The sequence below is a fragment of the Salminus brasiliensis genome, chromosome 4 (genome assembly GCF_030463535.1).
Source record: "Salminus brasiliensis chromosome 4, fSalBra1.hap2, whole genome shotgun sequence".
Lineage (NCBI taxonomy): Eukaryota > Metazoa > Chordata > Actinopteri > Characiformes > Bryconidae > Salminus > Salminus brasiliensis.
Window position 1 is genome coordinate 48,684,802 of NC_132881.1, and position 22,195 is coordinate 48,706,996.

The following is a 22,195-nucleotide window of genomic DNA, read 5'->3' on the forward strand; positions in this document are numbered from 1 at the left end:
AGCGGCGCAAAAAGGGTAAACTTTATTAAACTTCATTAAAGTCAAAGTCGCGGAGCACGTCTGTAATGGTCACTCTCAGCGGAGGCTGCGCTGCGCAAATCATCTCAAAGGCTTTTTTCAGGCGTAATGGCTGCCTAATTTATGCTTTGATGTCGTGTGAGTGTTGCCATCTCCGGCTAAGGGCCGTGTTTACTGTGTTTACGAGGCCTAAATCATCTCTGCCTCTTCATACCCACAGACCTTTAACTACAATTAACAAGCACGGACACCAAGCGCGCCAGACACACGCATAATACGAGGGGGGAGAGATATTAACGAAGGGGAAAAAGAGGGAAAGCGGAGGGTGGGAGGGGGTTTGGGAGGGGGGGGGGGACTGTGCAAATGATCTCGCAGCAAATGAACATTCTCAGCTTGCTGCACGACAACGAAGAACCTGCAGTGGGGGGAAAAAGCCCGGCTCTCGGCTTTATTTGCCTTTGCAATTTACTTAATTTAACTTATTTCCCTCCAGAGTGCTCTCCAGCCCTGCTCCTAACGCCGCCTCTCCGTCTCGCTGCCTTCCATCACTCCGCTGCACCGCTGATCGCTCGCACCTTGTTCTCCCGCCGGCTTTAATTTGCAATAAAGCAAAATGGCATTCCCCGAGGCAGACACTTTACCCTGCGTGCCGAGAGGAATCGAGAGGCTGTGGATGCGAGGAGGCAGAGGAGAAACGCAGCTATTGTGAACTTATCAGAGGTCTGGTTTCAATTTCAGCATCGAGGACGATCGAGGAAATGTACACTATTTCGCTCCTCCATCCATTATTAGCAGCAAAGGCTTTGAAAAACTCAAACGTTTGCTACCTCGGTACACTAGGTGGCGCAGCGTGCCTTTTACTCAATAGACAAGGATGGAGAAGTCTAGCCGTTCAGTCACAACAGCACACATCATGGGTATCTAGAGTAAAATGTTATCATTAATATAAAATACAGTATAAAGTGGAAGCTCTCATCATATTAAAAATGCATGTTATTGCATACAGAAATAAAAGAAATATTTTACGAATTCTGTGAAATTTTTAGGGATGTCCCAATCTGGTCCAGGGGACATAGGTCAGGGATGATCTGGCATATTTTAATGGATCAGGTTTCAAATAAATGATTCCTGATTCTTTAATCACAGTGTTTAGAGCGCCATCTGGTGTCCTCATGGCACCATTAACGGACATAGTTCTTTTATAGACCATAATCTCTGACCCTTTATAAAACAATCACTGAAGCGCTCTGTTTTACCAGCGGGAGAACCGCAGAACCAGAGAACCACTCGCTCGCCTTTCTCTGTTTTTCTTCACATCGTCCAGCCCTACCGTACGCCAGACAGTAGCCTCCCAGGCCTGAGCTGGCTATACAGACGGGCAGGTTAGCAGAGATAGTCCCTCCTGCACCCCGAAAACAACCTGGAAGCGAAAGCTCTCCTCATTTGGAAAAGCGGTCGTTTGGACCTCACGCCTGCTTTTTTATGGGTGTGGAATTGACTGCGGCCGGCGGGGAGTGTCTGGCCACTAGGGGGCCGGTGAAGAAATGATTGCTGGGAGATGAGCGAACGCCTGCCCACCGCTGATGCTTTAAGTATCCGCCAGCCGCCTTCGCCGGCAATTACACGTCCCGAAACTACAGGCCACGAGGAGGTAATTAACCATTAACGGATCATTGCAACACTTCCGAGCGCAACCTTCACCACCGCATTCGCCGTGGTACGGTCAGCAAAATGGCTGCCTGCCACCGGGCGGCTCCTCCGGCTCGGGCCTGTTGGCTTCCTACTGCAGCTCGGCCGCCCAGCTTTAATCGCTGCCTATCAACGGTAATTTCATTCACCAGGCCGCAAAACAGCTTGATAAAGAAACGCAGCCTAATTACACCTCACATCTCCTACCATCCCTCTTACTGCACATAATGAATATACACCAGAGGAGAGAGAGAGAGAGAGAGAGAGAGAGAGAGAGCAGGTGGAAAGTGGGAGAACGTACGAGATGCGAGAACACAAGCAACGAAAAAGAAGAGCATGTCCGTTTTAATGTGTGTGTGTGTGTGTGTGCGCGTGTGTGTGAGAGAGAGTGAGAGAGAGTGAGAGAGAGAGAGAGAGAGAGAGAGAGAGAGAGAGAGAGAAAGACCAGAGAAGGAGAGCTGGAAGGGGACCTTTGCTTTCTCAATCACACTATGAGCCGGTAATGGTGGGAAGAGCCGGTGGAGATCAAAGCGAGTCGCCCTTGCCCTCTTGCCCCCTCCCTGTGTTTTTCAGGGAGAGCACGAGGCTGCGTGGGCGAGTTTACCCAGTGCCCGCTGGAGCGGGCGTAAAGGGGATCAGTGCTAACCCTGCAGGACAGAAAAAGAAAGAAAGCGGCTCCCTCGTGCTCCTCACAGGTCACTCCTGCAGAAGCACACACACAAACCTCTGCCCCAACCACAGCTGCATACACTTCCAGTTGTGTCCCAGATGGAGTCCATCTAAAATTACGCCATCCTCAGCCCCCAACGCCGTCTACAACTCCATTCTAAACTATAAAACCAACAGCCCCCTCCAAAACAACACCTCCATCCAAAACTACAACTCCTACAGCTCCACATAAAAAACACAACCTCAACAACTCCATCCAGCATCCACAGCCCCGACCAAACCACCCCATCCAAAATCCTAACACCAATAACTTCATCTAGAGCATCACCGTCCCATCTAAAATGATTACACCAACAATCCCATCCAAAACCACAGTACCAACACCACTGCACAGAGCCAGAGCATCAACATCATCATGTTGGATGGGGTTGTTGATGCTCTGGCTCTGTGTAGTGGTGTTGGTACTCTGGTTCTGGATGGGATTGTTGGTGTAATAATTTTGCATGGGATGGTGATGTTCTGGGTGGAGTTGGAGCTGCTGTGGATTTGGATGCACCAATAACTCCATCCAGAACAATACCATCCACAGCTCCAACCCAAACACCAGAATGCCAACTCCTTCCAAAACAACCCCATCTACAGCTCCAACACACCAACAACTCCATCCATAGAAACATCACACTCCTCCACCCAATATCATCAACTCCATACAAGACAATATTATCCACAGCCCCAACTCCAACAACTCTATCCACCACCCCACTGTCCCCCCCACCAAGAATTCACAGACAAGCCCCCAATCCTTCTCTTCAACCCCAGTCTCAACTTTAGCTCCAACCCATAATACTAAAGACCCAGCATGACCATCCCCATTCCCAGCAGGTCAACTTTCAGGTACAGTAACAGTCCGACCCCCTTCCCCACCCCCAGAAGCCCCAACTCTATCCCCAGCAGCAGCAGCAGCAGCAGCAGCAGGCCCTGAGCAGGCAGCGGCGGACGCTAGCCCGTAATTAGCTCGGACAGCTCGAGCTCACGGAGAGAGGGGGGAGTAGGCAGCCGGGCTACATCATAATGAGCTCAGCTGGGATTAGGAGGACAGGGTGGAGGGGGGGCGGACAAGGAGGGGGGGCTCCTGGAAGAGCGGGCCGGGGGTAGAGATCAAACAGGGGAGAGCCGGGCCACGCTGGCTGGCAGGGTTAGACCCCTCAGCACAGCACGGGCCAAATGAGGCCTGGCAAGGAGAGAGCCAAGCCGGCCTAATAAAGAACGACTCCTCCAGCAGACAAGAGCAGTGGTAATTAACACACACACACACACACACACACACACACACACGCACTGTCACTGAACAGCACCCGCACCCTTCTCTAGAGAGCACTCCATGAAACTGCTCAGAGGGAACTTTAGCGTCTTTGGTTTCTGGCTACACAGTTCAGCTGTCTGCGTTACAGAGTAAACATCCAGGAGAACGCAGCCCAACCTAACCGCTTAAGTCTCTGCTTAATCATTTAAAAAGTATTTCAGCACGATTAACAATTCTTTACACAAGCAACCTGCACATTCCTGCTGCAAAAAATACATTTACTGAAAAAAATCTACTGGTGGGGTTATATATACCAGACTGAAGGGGGCGCTGTAACAGTCACTAAACAGTCCAGTTTTATACTGTGTAAAGCAGACCAGCTTTCCCCACCTAAACACATCAAATATCTGTATCCAAATACTTATGACCAGTGAAAAGAGGCTGCTGTGTAACACTGTCGATTTATTTTACACACAAAATACAACAGATCTCACATCTACAGTACACACCTGACTGACCCACCATCACATCTACAGCACACTCCTGACTGACCCACCATCACATCTACAGTACACTCCTGACTGACCCACAATCACATCTACAGACCGCTCCTGACTGACCCACAATCACATCTACAGTACACTCCTGACTGACCCACCACCACATCTACAGACCGCTCCTGACTGACCCACCATCACATCTACAGTACACTCCTACTGACCCACCATCACATCTACAGTACACTCCTGACTGACCCACCATCACATCTACAGCACACTCCTACTGACCCACCATCACATCTACAGCACACTCCTGACTGACCCACCATCACATCTACAGTACACACCTGACTGACCCACCACCACATCTACAGACCGCTCCTGACTGACCCACCACCACATCTACAGTACACTCCTGACTGACCCACCACCACATCTACAGACCGCTCCTGACTGACCACCATCACATCTACAGTACACTCCTGACTGACCCACCATCACATCTACAGACCGCTCCTGACTGACCCACCATCACATCTACAGCACACTCCTACTGACCCACCATCACATCTACAGTACACTCCTGACTGACCCACCATCACATCTACAGTACACTCCTGACTGACCCACCATCACATCTACAGTACACTCCTGACTGACCCACCATCACATCTACAGTACACTCCTACTGACCCACCATCACATCTACAGTACACTCCTGACCCACCATCACATCTACAGTACACTCCTGACTGACCCACCATCACATCTACAGTACACTCCTACTGACCCACCATCACATCTACAGTACACTCCTGACTGACCCACCATCACATCTACAGTACACTCCTGACCCACCATCACATCTACAGTACACTCCTGACTGACCCACCATCACATCTACAGCACACTCCTGACTGACCCACCATCACATCTACAGTACACTCCTGACTGACCCACCATCACATCTACAGTACACTCCTGACTGACCCACCATCACATCTGGTAGAAAACCATTAACACTCAGAATGATCATTAATCAATAACACAGGCCAGAAAATGAAGCCTCTTGATGGACACCATGTTTAAAACACGATAACATATTTTTAGGGTGTGCGAGAAAGAGAGAGAGCTTGGATGTGGAAGAGCAGTGGTATTGGTCTTAATGATGGCAGTGGGAGCAGATAATGAGGGGGGTGGTGGTGGAGGGGCCTGACGAAAGATCATCAGGAGGATCAAACTTTAACACCAGCAAGATGTGGCCGACAGAAAGGAGCACACACACACACACTGCAGGTGGCAAAAGACATGGAACTACACATGTTGGAATTACAACACACACCGTCCCAGAAAACACTGAGTATAATATTAGAGTCAGTCTACGGCACGGGTGCCAATTAGAGACACTTTAAGCATAAAAAGCTTAAAGATATTCAACTGAGTGCTCTTGTTAACATGAGGTGAAAAAATACTATTTCGTAAAAAAATTACATTCCATTTCTACAATTTTCATTGGTACATGACCATTTACACATGTCTGTGTTGACCAACATAACATTTCCGTCTAAAATACATAATAATATAAAATCTGTTATTATATCTGAATATAATATTAGAATATAATATATATCAAATATAATAATATTCAAAATAAAAACATTTAGTTGTTGTTGAAAGTCTGCCAGTTTGATTTACCCCCCTGTTACACTAACTTGCTTTGTTTATAAATAATATACTGTCGCTTTAAACAGCATCTCAATACAAAGCTGATATCATCTGCATACATAAAGTTCTCACAATGTTGTAAATTGCTTATTTGTTGCTTTTTCATGTTAAACAGGGTTTGTCAGGTAATTCGTCAATTTGTAGTTCGTTACCACATCAGGGAATTACAATTTTAACTAAAAGTTTGCACTATTAACGTAAATTACAATTATGTGTGTGAGGCCAGGAACTCCAGCACATGAAGAACTGCAGCCCTTTTAGGATGAAATGCAATCCTTCATATTTTATTGCGTGTATGGCTCGATTTCTGAATAATAAAGGTTAATAATAAAAAGGATAATAAATAAAAATAAAATGAAAACGGCCCCCTAGTGGACGTAGCTCTTAATCCTTCAATAGACAAAAGATAAGCAGATGAGTATGTGATCAATGCTGCTTGTGCAGATGCTGTGTACAACAGTGAGTGATGGAGTGTTCTTCACTCACTAAAAACATTCAAGCGTTTATGAGGAGACACCGCGAAGGTGCTGAGATTCACTTTAGTGCACCCAGAGAATACGCTCAGGAAAGGATGGCATGGCTGGCTGGCTGGACGAACGGACGGATGGATGAATGAATGAGCGGACGAACAGATGAGTCAGATTAGCCAGGTTGCTAGCTTTTGGTTATGATGGGGTAGAAATTGTGAAACGGTGCTCGGACCCCGTGGGTTGCCGACTGTGGCTGTAGATCTCACTTACTTCTCGCTGAGGAGCTTCTTGTTCTCTCGCTTGAAGAAGGACAGCTCGTTCCAAACCGCATCGCTGTTCTCCTGCCGAAGCTGCCACGGCTCTGCGCGCTTCCTCCTTCCTTTCGGCCTGAACACACACACACACACACACACACACACACACACACACACACACACACACACATATATATATATATACACACTTACTAATGTCATAAGATCTGCAAGGGATTCAACTTGACTTAAATAAGACTCTGAGAACTACATGATACACTCTAAGCAAAAACGGTTCTCTGACTGAGGAAACCTTTTTGGTGCTACACAGAACCCAAGTTTAAAAACATCAACATAAAGAACAAAGAACCAGGGTGAGTCAGATGTTTCAGCTCTTTTAATTGAGTTAGATTGGGATACAGTACCATACTTTCACTATAGTACAGTTTCAGCTCTTTAATTGAGTTAGATTGAGATACGGTACCATACTTTCACTATAGTACAGTTTCAGCTCTTTAATTGAGTTAGATTGGGGTACAGTACCATACTTTCACTATAGTACAGTTTCAGCTCTTTAATTGAGTTAGATTGGGGTACAGTACCATACTTTCACTATAGTACAGTTTCAGCTCTTTAATTGAGTTAGATTGAGATACGGTACCATACTTTCACTATAGTACAGTTTCAGCTCTTTAATTGAGTTAGATTGGGATACAGTACCATACTTTCACTATAGTACAGTTTCAGCTCTTTAATTGAGTTAGATTGAGACACAGTACCATACTTTCACTATAGTACAGTTTCAGCTCTTTAATTGAGTTAGATTGGGATACAGTACCATACTTTCAGCTCTTTAATTGAGTTAGATTGGGATACAGTACCATACTTTCACTATAGTACAGTTTCAGCTCTTTAATTGAGTTAGATTGAGATACAGTACCATACTTTCACTATAGTACAGTTTCAGCTCTTTAATTGAGTTAGATTGAGATACAGTACCATACTTTCACTATAGTTCAGTTTCAGCTCTTTAATTGAGTTAGATTGGGATACAGTACCATACTTTCACTATAGTACAGTTTCAGCTCTTTAATTGAGTTAGATTGAGACACAGTACCATACTTTCACTATAGTACAGTTTCAGCTCTTTAATTGAGTTAGATTGGGATACAGTACCATACTTTCACTATAGTACAGTTTCAGCTCTTTAATTGAGTTAGATTGAGATACAGTACCATACTTTCACTATAGTACAGTTTCAGCTCTTTAATTGAGTTAGATTGAGATACGGTACCATACTTTCACTATAGTACAGTTTCAGCTCTTTAATTGAGTTAGATTGGGATACGGTACCATACTTTCACTATAGTACAGTTTCAGCTCTTTAATTGAGTTAGATTGGGATACGGTATCATACTTTCACTATAGTACAGTTTCAGCTCTTTAATTGAGGATGTTTGGTTCTCCAATGCAGGAAAACAGCAGGTACAGACACGTGCTCTATTCAGTGCCACACCTGGGAGCCTCTGGGGCATTCTAAACACAGGGGAGGTGTTGGACAGGCACTGCTGAGCTTGAGTGTTTGTGTGTTTGCCAGTATTCAAATCAGTGGCCTTGACTCTGACACACAGCACACACACACACAGTTATTTGAGCCCAAGGCAGCCCTGTGTGGCCTGCAGCAGAGGGCTCCCAGTGGGTCATGCAAATGTAAACAGTGGCCAAACACAAACGAGGTCAGTCTCATCACAACACCTCACTTAAATTCTTAATGTTCCAACATGGTGTTCCCCCTCATTCCCCTCCCCCAAACACAGAGCGACAATCCTGCTTCATTTTCTAACTACGCTTTTATTATGCATGTGTTCGAACCCTGCCGAAAAAAATAACAAGCGGTCCTTACTAATTAAAGCTGCGTAATAACTAACACAAATTGGAGCCCGTTAAAGACCATACAGACTGCTTCACGTCTGATTCATCAAACTGTCATAGGACATCTAAACAAGGGTAGATTTTAGTGCAGTTAATCAAACAGCTTCTAGGAATGGAAACAAGAACCCATGCACAGATTTGGCCTTATGCATATTCTTAAAAAAGGTTAAAGGTATAAACATACACTATATGTCCAAATGTTTTATGGAAACCCCTTCTAATGATTGCATTCAGCTACTTTAATGGTGCCACATCCAATACTTTTGCGATGTAGTGGAGAAGTGGTGATCATTCAAAATCCTGACCTCACTAATGCTCTTGTTGCTGAAGGCAATCAAACCCTCACAGCAATGCTCCTCCAAAATCTAGTAGAAAGTCTACTTCTCTGGACAGGAGAGTTTACAGTTACTCCAACAAAAGCAGGATCAGCTCTTTTTAAATACCTTTGATTTCAAAAGAAACGATGAATGAATGACATGTGTCCCAATACTTTTGTCTTTATTGTGTGTTTATAACCCTGATAACTCAAAGAACCATCTAGACGCTAAACGAAGAACCTATTTAGAACCCTTTTGGCTTAGAGTGGACATGTAGTTTACATGAAGCACCTCCTGTCTGCACAGATGTTTGGACAGGGAGCCAATAAAAAGAAAGCATTCAGCAGCTCATGAGCCAATGGTTGTCCTTATAGGTGGGGTTTGGGACTGAGCAGGGCATATTCAGCTCCCTCTGCTGAAATACACATGGGTAGGCTGTGTTGAGGGTGTTTGGGCTGTAGTAGAGTTACTCTACCAGTGTTGTAGTAAGTGACGGTAACAGTACGTCTTCAAGCTAAATGCTAATGGACCATTTCACACTTGTGACGCCGTTCAGAGGTAAAATCATCTGCCTAACCTGCTAGGTAACCCTATATGGCAGTAAGGCCCTTTACATGTTGTCTCCGGGTCCTTCCTCATATCTCAACATCATCAAAACAAACATACTATTCAATCCAACACTAACATCAGGAAACAGATTAATGTATCAGGGGGTGGATGATAAAGGTATGTTCTCCTCCTTATTCTGGCTGTTAGCATCCCTTCCAACCTATTGATGCTCTCAATTAAACTGATTCTCCAATCCTGGGATTTTAAAAGTTATTCTAAGAGAAACAGCAGGATACAGCATCGCCTCCGAGCATGAGTCAGCATAAGTTCTGCAGACATGAGCACTGGTTGTGCTAACCTGTTAATGGGTGCTACCATAGTGTGCGTAATTATATAGACAGATTTCTGGAAGACTATAGGTAAAGCTGCCCAAATACAACCACAGGTATGGATTTCAACAGGCTAAAAGCAGAAATCAGAAAATCCTCCCAGCAGAAGTACAGGCAGAATACTGGGATAGCCTAAATCACTGTATCAGAGGGTAAAGATGAGGTAAATGAGGTAATATTCCCATGTAATCGGATTCACTTTGTACACTTTTTTGCAACAGACAAGCAAATCATCACAGTAAGCTAGCGTGTACTGATGGGTAGTACAACTTGTCAGAACACCGCCATTTACTCGCAAACCCAGTTGTGGCTGTTTTTGTGTAGAGCTGCCAACAGAAACCTACGGAAGTGAGAACTTGAAACGTGAAAAGGGTCTAACATCTCTATAAAGTTTGATTTATATATATATATATATATATATATATATATATATATATATATATATATATATATATATATATACACACACACACACACACACACACACACAGTATATATAAGTACAGGAGAACAACAAATCTCAACTTACTTATTTTGGAGCATTTCTATTGGTCCATTCAAAAAATTCTAATATAATATAAAAGAACAACTGCTTATAGATTATAGAGATATTTAAATATATTATATTATATTTATGTATCAGTATTATCATTATTTTCTGTCATGTCTATTGCTTACTGTTAAGAATTTGACTTTTTTTTAAATCACAAATTGGGGGTTTTCATGTTTTTAAACTCTTAATCTCACATACACACCCCATCAATCCAGTTTGTTGGTACAAATACACTAACATCAAAGCTGACAACGAATCTGTCCGTGGAATCGGCCTACGTTCATGTTATGGTCAGATTTGACCGTCCGCAGCTGAACTGAATGGACTGCAGTACTGAGGTGCTCTGCGTTCCCACACACTAAACAAAAAGCTTCCATTAGGGGGAATAAAGCTCTGGAGTGACGGTAAAGCTCTCCCCAACACAAATACTACTTAAACCCCGCTCCTCAGACAGGTGCCTGCAGCGATCCTCTTCCTTCCATAATGCCCTTGAACCTCTGGCAATGACGGCGGGAGTTGCTGCGGGGGTCTGTGGGGGCAGCAGAACGCCGTGTGAAAACGCGCCGTCCAAAAATCCACAGCGTGATCCGCTCTGAAGGGCTTAACGAGCGCGGCCTGGAGAGCGCCAGCGCTGGCTCCACTGTGCGGCTAGGAGTAGCGTCTGCGAATGGCCTCCCGGAGCAGATATTCATGAGACGGAGGGTAAAATCTCCAGCTCCATCACGGACCCTGCAACACAACCCCCTCCCAACTTTCCTCTTCATTATACAGCGTGAGGGGAGAAAGTGGGAGAACTTTTCGGAAAGGCGGCGGCTAATTGCTTTGATTCCGCGAATCTGTTTATGAGCGCAACTTTGATCAGGGTGTGGATGTTTTAATAACCTTTAATTCTATTTACTCATCCCATCGCCCCAGTCTGATTTACAAACTTAGAAATCGGGTTTTGAAAGGGTGTGCTCTCGCCTCGTCCTAATGGTGCTGGGTTAGCGCGCGGCTAATTGTGAACGACGTGGCGAGCTCCTCGGGAGCTGCGGCGAGAGGCTGCTGCATTTTAATGAGGCGCTAGCGCTGCTAGCGGGCAGCGGAGAGAGCCGGCGCTTTGGGGGTTTCGGCCCTCGCCGGGGTCCGCTTCCCTTCCCTACCAATCCTGGGCCTCCGGTATTGCGGGAGCGTGGAGAGCCTGACCTCTCCGGAGCACCTCGGCCAGCAGGTGTGTAACACAGTTAGTTAGAGAGGCTAATCCGTTTAGCCATGATAGCTAATGAATTTATTTGCAGGGGCGTAGCTAGCGTGGTAAGAGTTAGCACGCAGGGCTGATTCGGCGCTTCCCAAACAAAAGGTCGAAGCAAACCTGCAGGAACGAAGAGGCTTTTGGGGGGCAACCCACCTTAACCCAACCTCATCGACCCCGCCACCCACTGAGCTGCTGGAGGAGTCTTTAAGTGGAGGAATGGGGCAGAAGGAGGAGGACGAGGAGGAGGAGGAGGAGGAAGGGGCGGAAAGGGATGGAGGGGGGGTCTGAGGCAGGAGCCCAGCATGGTGGCGGCTGGGGGCACCTTAACAAGCCCCAAAAAGCGATGAGAGCTGACGTTTTCCCCCCTGGCTTGTTAGGACTGATTTCTGCGCATTTAACAGAGCTTCTTCATTTCCTATTGTCTTCCGAACTGACTGGCACGGTCTCTGCGGGCCTCGGAGACAGGGATCGGCTTCAATCAGCCACAAACATCCGCAAAGCTCACAAGCCAACAACGCGGGCCAGTCAGAACAGCGCTTTCAAAGGAGGCCGGGGCGTCGGCTAATGACTGTTTTTTATGCGCCGCCGTTTGAGCGCAATCGCTGGGATTTGAGGATCTGAGACGTGAAGGTTCATAAAAGTGCAACGTGCCAAAAGGGCCAAACTGGTTCTCCTCGGAATAATGAGGGTGCTAGAAAGGGTTCTGTGAGCGAGGCCATAGGAGAAGCTGCGAGTGTGACCGCTTCCAGGGTCTGCACACATGGTTCTTAACGGAATCAAGAAAGGTCTTTGTTGGCGTCTCTCAAAGAAGAGTGTAGAACTACATACAGCAGGTTCCCATGAGGGAGCTGTTCCACCCCCTTAAATAGATTGTAATGGTTTACAATCCAAAAAAACCCCTAAAAAGTTCTTTAGTAAATTCAGCAAATCTAGAATGGCAACTTCAAGTACCATCTAAGTGCCTAAATGGTTCTTCATATACAAGGAAACCCTTGTGTTCCTTTTTTATATAATTTTATTTATATATTTTATATTTATATTAAAGTTCTTACTTTTTAATTATTTATTAATTTTTAAATAACGGTGTACGTGGAGTGTTTCAGATCATTACCTATTTTGGTCATATAGAAAAACACATTTTGCATATAAACTGTCCAAATAAATAAACAAATAAACAAACAAAAAATATATATAAAATAAATAAACACAATGTAACACAGTAAAACCACTTGATATATATCATTATTTTTTCAAATGATCCATTGATGATGATTTTTTAATATATGCATTCAAATTGTTCTATTACTGATCAGCCATTACATTAAAACCACTGGTGGGTGAAGATAATAACACAGATAATCTGGCAAAAGGTGGATCTACATATTAGGCAGTGAGTGAACAGTCAGTTCTTGAAGGTGAGGAAGGTGAGGAAGATGCTGAAGCGTAAGAATCTGAGACACTTTGACAAGAACCAGGGAGTGATGTTTACACCTTCAGAGGCCTAGTGAAGTCCATGCATCGATGGTTCAGAGCTTGTTTAGGTGGCAAAAGAGGTGTTTTTTATGTTATGGCTGATTGCTATAGATGTAACCCTGTGTTTAGCAGCACAGCGCAGGCAGTGTGTGTGTGGCACACTTCTGGAATACATCTCTCAATATATGCCCCAAATATCTCATTAGGTTATAAGTGGATCATCTAGTTTATTTGTCCTATTCTATTGGCAGTACTTCTCGCCTTTGCACATCTGTGTCAGCAAGGGGTGCAGCTTAATTTGGCATAACGAGCATTCCATTCAGACTCAGGACATTCTCAGTAGTGTCAGTTCTGGACCCGACACCACTGGTATCCGTGCATTTCCAGTGAAGAGCTGATGATCGTGGAAATGGAGCGACGTTTTCACACAATGTCTGATCTCAGCACCGAAGAACAGAAATCTAATCATATTCTCTCACACACAGAGGATCACACACACACACACACACACACACACACACACACACACACACACACAAAGACGGAGGCGCGGCAGAGGTGGATAAATTCACACTGCTTTCACACGAGCTCACGTTGCACGGCTGTTTTCTTTAATTAACCCAGAGAGAGCAGAGCCGACAAGGTCAACACTTGCGTCCCGGGTGGATACTCAACATACGCTTCCATTAGTTACATTTAAAAGGCTTGAGGAAGAGCGTGAGGGTGCTGGAAATCTTAATGACACTTCGCAGCTCGCCCTGCTCCGGCACACCAGCCTGAGCTTTTATCTGCAGCTCTGAAAAGGAACTGGAATCCTGTGCCTTCAGTCTCTCGCCCACCTTTCTCTTCCCAGGTAGGACTTTGAATAAAACCAGAGCATCTGAACAGTGGCGTCACAGAGGTGCAGGACGGGACTCGGAGACGCTTCTGTGCTGAAGGGCTTTCGGAAAATTGGCACAACTGCAGGTCCTTCACTGGTCCTGCAAAAGCACTGCCAGGTGGGCTCACAGCCTCCTCTCCAGAGACCTGGATAAGACCCGCCCTGGGGAACACACCCCCGGAGCCTGCTAGAGAACGCTGCTGCTCGTTGAGGAATCCTGATGTTCGTTTGCCAGAGAAAAGCACCAGTGCTGGGTGATTTGAGAGGGAATGGAGGCTCACAGATTAGAGCTCTTGGTTACTGAGGACAGGTTTGCGGGTTCAACACCCGGGTTCACTGAGCTGCCACCCTTGGGCAAGGCCCTTAGCCCTTTCTGCTGACGTGTGTGTGTGTGTGTGTGTGTGTGTGTGTGTGTGTGTGTGTGTGAGCGCGTGTTCACTACAAGGATGGGTTAAAAGTGGAGGTCAAACTCCATCTGTGTCCAACGCAAATGGTGATTATGGTTGTCTTTGTCTGGTGCGGTTAATGATGGAGAATGACAGGGTACAGGTGGAGAATGGTGGTGTTTATTGTGGAACTGTGGGGTCTGATAATGTTTATATGATGAAGAGTGGGGACGCTTGGTGGAGGCTGATGGTATTTAAGGCATAATGGTAATGTTTGGAGGAGAAAGGTGTTTGGTTAAGAATGATGATGTTAATTTAGTGGAGAATTGTGATGTTCGACAGAGAATGTCATGGGAGAATGGCAGTGTTTGGTGGAGAATGGTGTTTGGTGGAGAATGGTGTTTGGTGGAGATCGAGGACGGTGGTGTTTGGTGGAGAATGGTGTTTGGTGGAGAATGGTGTTTGGTGGAGAATGGTGTTTGGTGGAGATCGAGGACGGTGGTGTTTGGTGGAGAATGGTGTTTGGTGGAGATCGAGGACGGTGGTGTTTGGTGGAGAATGGTGTTTGGTAAAGATCGAGGACGGTGGTGTTTGGTGGAGAATGGTGTTTGGTAAAGATCGAGGACGGTGGTGTTTGGTGGAGAATGGTGTTTGGTGGAGAATGGTGTTTGGTAAAGATCGAGGACGGTGGTGTTTGGTGGAGAATGGTGTTTGGTAAAGATCGAGGACGGTGGTGTTTGGTGGAGAATGGTGTTTGGTGGAGATCGAGGGCGGTGGTGTTTGGTGGAGATCGGGGGTGGTGGTGTTTGGTGGAGAATGTTGTTTGGTGGAGATTGGGGACGGTGGTGTTTGGTGGAGATTGGGGGTGGTGGTGTTTGGTGGAGATCGGGGGTGGTGGTGTTTGGTGGAGAATGGTGTTTGGTAAAGATCGAGGACGGTGGTGTTTGGTGGAGAATGGTGTTTGGTGGAGAATGGTGTTTGGTAAAGATCGGGGGCGGTGGTGTTTGGTAGAGAATGGTGTTTGGTAAAGATCGAGGACGGTGGTGTTTGGTGGAGAATGCTGTTTGGTGGAGATCGAGGGCGGTGGTGTTTGGTGGAGATCGGGGGTGGTGGTGTTTGGTGGGGAATGAGAATGGTGGTGTTTGGTGGAGATTGGGGACGGTGGTGTTTGGTGGAGATCGGGGACGGTGGTGTTTGGTGGAGATTGGGGGTGGTGGTGTTTGGTGGAGATCGGGGACGGTGGTGTTTGGTGGGGAATGAGGATGAATGATGGAGAGTGGTGGTGCTTAATGAAAAATGAGTATTTGATGGGTAATGTTTTTTTTCCCAAACATCTACAGCGTTTGTTTGGTGGAGAACTGCGGTCACTTACAGGCCCTGCACGTCCTCCGCCTCCCTCAGCTGCTCCTTCACCGCTCTGTAGTTGGTCTGGATCAGGTGCAGGCGTTGGTGGCGCTTTGCATGGGCTCTTCTTAACTCCTCGTTCTCTTGCGTCTGTAACACACACACACACACACACACACACACACACACACACACAGTATATGAAACTCCATATAGTTTCATATACATTTAAAAAATTTAAAAATAAAATCTCACATTTTTTATGAAAATCGCTTTAGAATGAGAAAATCACACAATCAGAAACTTTTTTTAAAGAACTGAAGTGAACACACCCTCCTAACACCTCGCCCTCAGACTCGGAGTGTGAGGCCGAGCCAAACGAGCACTGCAGCTTTACTTTGTTAGGAAACTTTTTTTCTTCTCTTTTTTTCAAAGGGAAAAAAAACAACAACAAAGTGCTCTCGCTCTTTCACGCTTGTCTTTCTCGCGCTCTCACTTTCTTTTAGAACAAGGCACTGATAAGCGTTTCCACGCCAACCTGGCACCTGAGACATAATTACAGCCTGACATTTCGCCGGCCGGCCAACGGGGAGAGGCCGACTCCTTCACTCCAACTTAAGCCGCTCAGCGGGGGGTAACTTGGGGGTTGAGGAGGGGGGCGGTCAGGGGAGTGGGGTCGCTTCCCAATCGCCTGAAAATATTGGCCTTGGTCTGGCAGCTATTTGAAGAAGAAGAGGAGGGAAAAAAGAAGAAGGGAAGGGGAGGGGGAAAAAAAGATCCCCACTAAAGATTACATGGGACTTTTCGGGGGTGAACATATAGATTTTCCTGACAAGAAGCCCCCCTATTATTCTGACCTTAGCGAGGGCGCGAGCTGGCAGAGCCAGTCAGCTCGGCTTTCTGCTTGAGCGGCCAGAGCCGGGAGACAAGAGGAGCCAAACGCTCAGCGAGAGAGAGGGGGAAGAAAGCTTGTTTACGGCCGCGATGACACGGCAGGCCTGCCAGCCGGGAAAAGCACAGAACCCTGAACCCTGTTATTATTAACAAGGACAAAGAGAACAAGCCGGCCTCGGCCCCTCCGCCTGTGTGACAAGTATGGATTTACTGCTCACATATTCACCAGAGGACACCCAGGCAGACCCTTCAGAAGAAAAAAAGAGGGGAGAGAGAGGAGAGAGGAGAGAGAGAGAGAGAGGGAAGGGAAAAGGGGGCTGAGAGCGTGAGCAGCAGTGTGGAGCTCTAATGAACAGCAGCGTGGCTCGGCTCCGATTGACGGGCGAGTGTTTCCTGTTTCCAGTGACAGGGCGTTAGCCACATCATGGCGTACGCGGGGGTCTCAGAGCGGACGGCACAGTGCAGGCCGGCCGCTGCGATCAATACACACACACACACACACACACACACACAAACATGCACAGAGAGACAGAAATGCACAGGCTGACAGGAGGCAGCTCGTCCAGAGCCCGGCTCTGATCCACCTGACGGCCAAAAGCTCACTCTTGAGCAGAGCTGGGACTCTGAACATGCTGTACACAACTCTCTCACTCACTCTCTCTCTCACACACACACACACACACACACACTATATAAAAGTCTTAAGTACCTAACCAAACTGTTAAAACCACTTATATCAGCAATAAGTGTTTTTTATAAAACATAATATTAATAAGAAAAGTATCTGATATCTTACAAACCAGTGAGAAGAGCTCGCTCAGAGAGCAGTCAGAGGAGAACAGTCAGAGGAGCACAGGTTTGTGTGCTGATTTCTAAATACTGTATGGATTTGGTCAGTTCTACCAGAAGACCATAGATCAGTGGTCAGTGAGAGTGTCTACCTGTAATTAACTCTATATAACATTAGAATAAACACAAACAAACAAAGTCAGCGGTCAGTGAGAGTGTCTGCCTGTAATTAACTCTATATAACATTAGAATAAACCCAAATAAACATAAAGTCAGTGGTCAGTGAGTGTGTCTACCTGTAATTAACTCTATATAACATTAGAATAAACCCACATAAAGTCAGTGGTCAGGGAGAGTGTCTACCTGTAATTAACTCTATATAACATTAGAATAAACCCAAATAAACATAAAGTCAGTGGTCAGTGAGAGTGTCTACCTGTAATTAACTCTATATAACATTAGATTAAACCCAAATAAACATAAAGTCAGTGGTCAGTGAGTGTGTCTACCTGTAATTAACTCTATATAACATTAGAATAAACCAAATAAAGTCAGTGGTCAGCGAGAGTGTCTACCTGTAATTAACTCTATATAACATTAGAATAAACCCAAATAAACAAAGTCAATGGTCAGTGAGAGTGTCTACCTGTAATTAACTCTATATAACATTAGAATAAACCCACATAAAGTCAGTGGTCAGTGAGAGTGTCTACCTGTAATTAACTCTATATAACATTAGAATAAACCCACATAAAGTCAGTGGTCAGTGAGAGTGTCTACCTGTAATTAACTCTATATAACATTAGAATAAACCCACATAAAGTCAGTGGTCAGTGAGAGTGTCTACCTGTAATTAACTCTATATAACATTAGAATAAACCCACATAAAGTCAGTGGTCAGTGAGAGTGTCTACCTGTAATTAACTCTATATAACATTAGAAAAAAACCCACATAAAGTCAGTGGTCAGTGAGAGTGTCTACCTGTAATTAACTCTATATAACATTAGAATAAACCCACATAAAGTCAGTGGTCAGGGAGAGTGTCTACCTGTAATTAACTCTATATAACATTAGAAAAAACCCACATAAAGTCAGTGGTCAGTGAGAGTGTCTACCTGTAATTAACTCTATATAACATTAGAATAAACCCACATAAAGTCAGTGGTCAGTGAGAGTGTCTACCTGTAATTAACTCTATATAACATTAGAATAAACCCACATAAAGTCAGTGGTCAGTGAGCCACATTAAGTTTATAGCCCTGTAAAGAAATCGGTGTCTGTAAGTTTCTCTGAATGTGTTCGTTATAAACACTCAATTAGGCAGAGAATTTTAGAAATGCTGGTTGAATTTCCCTTTAAAGAATCTTCCATCCCAGCTACCAAATGATAGAGATCTATGTGAAGGGCAGGCAAGGTCAAAGAGCAAGAGAGCAGAAGTTAGCGAGACAGAGTGAGTGAATGTGTGTGTGTGTGTGTGTGTGTGTGTGTGTGTGTGTGTCTGAAGGTCAGCAGTGTGATGGAGATGATTCGTTTAGAGTAGAGATTGCGGGTCCTGCAGCCGTCTTGCGCCAGAGTAGCTTCTCTCCTGCTGTTTCATTGCCTTCACAGACGGCGAGCAAGTGTGTGTGTACGTGCAAGAGTGTGTGTGAATGTATAAAAGTGTGTGTGTGTGTGTGTGTGTGTGTGTTCAGAGGAGGGGTAGAAGGTCAGGTGGAAGACAGCGGTCATGGGAGGGCAGCAGTTTGTGTGTGTGTGTGTGCTGAATGAGTCTCCGGTGTGTCACTGAGGTTTCTGTAAGTGCTCTGGATAACTCTTTAACAGACCATCATCTCAGCATCACACACACACACACACACACACACACACACACACACACACACACACACACACACACACACACACACACACAGTGCTTTATTGGTCTAATAAGCTCATACTCCTCCTGTTATGACCCAGTGAAAGGGTGTTTTTGGGATCATCAACATGTGGCTGAATCAAATTTGCTAAGGTGTAACACAGTGCTGAAACCGCAGGTGCAGGGAATACACACCCATCAGCCATAACATTAGAACCACTGCCAGGTGGAGTGAACAACACTGCTGATCTGGGTCCAGTGTGTCCTGTCTGTCGAGGGGTGGATCTACATATCAGTCAGTGAGTGATCAGTCAGGTCTTGAAGGTGTTGAAGCTGTGAGGTTCTAGACAATGACTGGGTCAGAACATCAGGCATCAGGTCTTGTGGGGTGTTCCTGGTATGCAGTGGTCAGTACCTACCAAAAGTAGGTACAAGGAAGGACAACCGGTGAACCGGAGACAGGCTCCTAGATGCCCATTGATGCTCACAACTCCCTCTATTTATCTCTGCTGCTGTAACACTCGACCTTTGACGGTCAGGGAGTCAGTCTGGCAGTAGCCTGAACTAACATTATAATAGCTAGCCCATTGGCTACATTATCGGCCTCGAGGACCAGGATAGCGAGAGAGAAAGCGAGAGAGAGAGAGAGAGAGAGAGAGAGAGAGAGAGAGAGAGAGAGAGAGAGAGAGAGAGAGAGCGGGCGAGCAGGAGGGTAAGAGAGGTGTGTGTGGTTCACCTTAAGAGAGAGTAACTCTTCCAGCTGCTGGATCCTCCTCTCAGCTTCAGCACTGCTCCTGCTGCCTGCAGGGAGAGATCTAGAGCACTGAGAGAGAGAGAGAGAGAGAGAGAGAGAGAGAGAGAGAGAGAGAGAGAGAGAGAGAGAGAGAGAGAGAGAGAGAGAAAGAGATTAGTCTCTTAAGACAGACTGCAACAATCAGTAAGCACTCTCACCGAGGAGCTTAGAGGGAGAAAGAGTGAGAAAGAGCAAGAGAGAGAGCACAAAGACGGTAAAGCAAGAGATAAAAACTGAGACAAGAAAGAGAATAAGTGCAAGACAGAAAATGAGAGAGTGAATAAGAGTGAGACAGAAGGAGTGAGAGAAGGAGTGAGAGAGAAAGAGAATAAGTGCGGACGTTCTCAGAAGGTAAGTAAAGGAGTTGAGGTTCTGCAGTGTGGAGCTATTTTACAGTGGAACCTGAAAACAGACCATAATATCTGACCCTTTATAAAACTGTCTGTTTTACCAGCGGGAGAACCGGAGAACCGCTCACTCGCCTTTCTCTGTTCTTAAACCAGCACTGAAGAACCCGTTCAGAACCGAGAGGAGGCTAACGCTAATGCTAACACAGCACATTCACCCACTGTAAACCAGTTACTACACCAGTAGACCAGTAGGAGAGTCAGACCAGTCAGTCCAGAAAGTCTGATTATAGAATCTGATACTGAAAATAAAGGGATTTTACTGGTCAAAAGCCGATCCGCACCAAGAGCCCTTCGAGCTTCAAGTACGGCTCGGCTCGACCCACCATCCCTCAAAATCCGCGGAAGACAAGCGTCCAGGCTTTTTTCTGTCCTGGCACCAAAGTGGTGGAACGAGCTGCCCCTGGATGTCCGAACGGCCGAGTCGCTCGCTGTCTTCAAACGCAGACTGAAGACCCACCTCTTCAGAGAGTACTTGGACGAATAGTTCTATGGTTGCCTTATTGTATTGTGTTTAGTAATGTCTAAGCTTGGAGGTATCTTTTGTATTAGTCTATTCTAACTAGCTGAGGTTTTCTTGAGTAAATAGCAAAGCACTTTGTAAGTCGCTCTGGATAAGAGCGTCTGCTAAATGCCGTAAATGTAAATGTAAATGTAAATCAGATTAATCAGCAGCTCGTCTGATCTTAACTGTGGAGCTGGATTATTTATACACACACAGAGAGATCGGATCATAAATCGCTGATAAAATATATAGATATATAAACAAAATAGAAAATCGGACAAGAAAACTGCATCTGTAATATATACACACCTTCACACTCAAACAGATAAAGAGTGTGTGAGTGTTAAGGGAGGCTACAGGCCAGCTGTTTAGTTATTACACTGTATAGTGATCCCCCTCGACCCCCAACACAGAGGGGACACTCCACCAACAATCTAGATCAACACAAAAATTACACACACTCTCCAAATGAGTGAACTACATTACACCACACCCCCCACCCCCAACACGCACATACACACGCGCGCACACACACACACTATATAAACAGGGGGCACGGGCACGTCTCTCTGAAGGGTGCCGTGCGCGAGACCTAATGAGCACGTTCATTTCCATCTGCATTGTTTCTTTGACAATAATGACGTCCCATTAGAGAGAGAGAGAGGGCGAGCGAGGGAGAGCCGCGCCAGGCCTCATTACCTAAAGGTGGGGAGGAAGAAGCTTTTAATTGCTCTATCAGGGCCTAGTGATACACTCCACAGGACAACAGAGAGAGAGAGAGAGAGAGAGAGAGAAGTATGTATAGTACAGTTTCAGCTCTTTAATTGAGTTAGGTTGAGATACAGTACCATACTTTCACTATAGTACAGTTTCAGCTCTTTAATTGAGTTAGATTGAGATACAGTACCATACTTTCACTATAGTACAGTTTCAGCTCTTTAATTGAGTTAGATTGAGATACAGTACCATACTTTCACTATAGTACAGTTTCAGCTCTTTAATTGAGTTAGATTGAGATACAGTACCATACTTTCACTATAGTACAGTTTCAGCTCTTTAATTGAGTTAGATTGGGATACAGTACCATACTTTCACTATAGTACAGTTTCAGCTCTTTAATTGAGTTAGATTGGGATACAGTACCATACTTTCACTATAGTACAGTTTCAGCTCTTTAATTGAGTTAGATTGAGATACAGTACCATACTTTCACTATAGTACAGTTTCAGCTCTTTAATTGAGTTAGATTGGGATACGGTACCATAC

At 45.4% G+C, this 22,195-nt stretch overlaps 1 protein-coding gene across 6 annotated transcripts in view; it reads right to left on the reverse strand.

Moving 5' to 3' along the window:
- Nucleotides 1–22,195, reverse strand: part of cntln (centlein, centrosomal protein) — a 134,993-nt gene that overhangs the window by 66,968 nt on the left and 45,830 nt on the right. For 5 of the 6 annotated variants that reach the window (XM_072678607.1, XM_072678604.1, XM_072678602.1 and 2 more), the window contains 3 exons: nt 19,961–20,047; nt 15,714–15,835; nt 6,645–6,761 (listed from right to left, as the gene is read on the reverse strand). In XM_072678607.1, coding sequence (XP_072534708.1) covers nt 6,645–6,761; nt 15,714–15,835; nt 19,961–20,047 — 326 coding nt within the window. The remainder of the gene's footprint in view (nt 1–6,644; nt 6,762–15,713; nt 15,836–19,960; nt 20,048–22,195) is intronic. The other variant, XM_072678605.1, reaches the window with a different exon arrangement.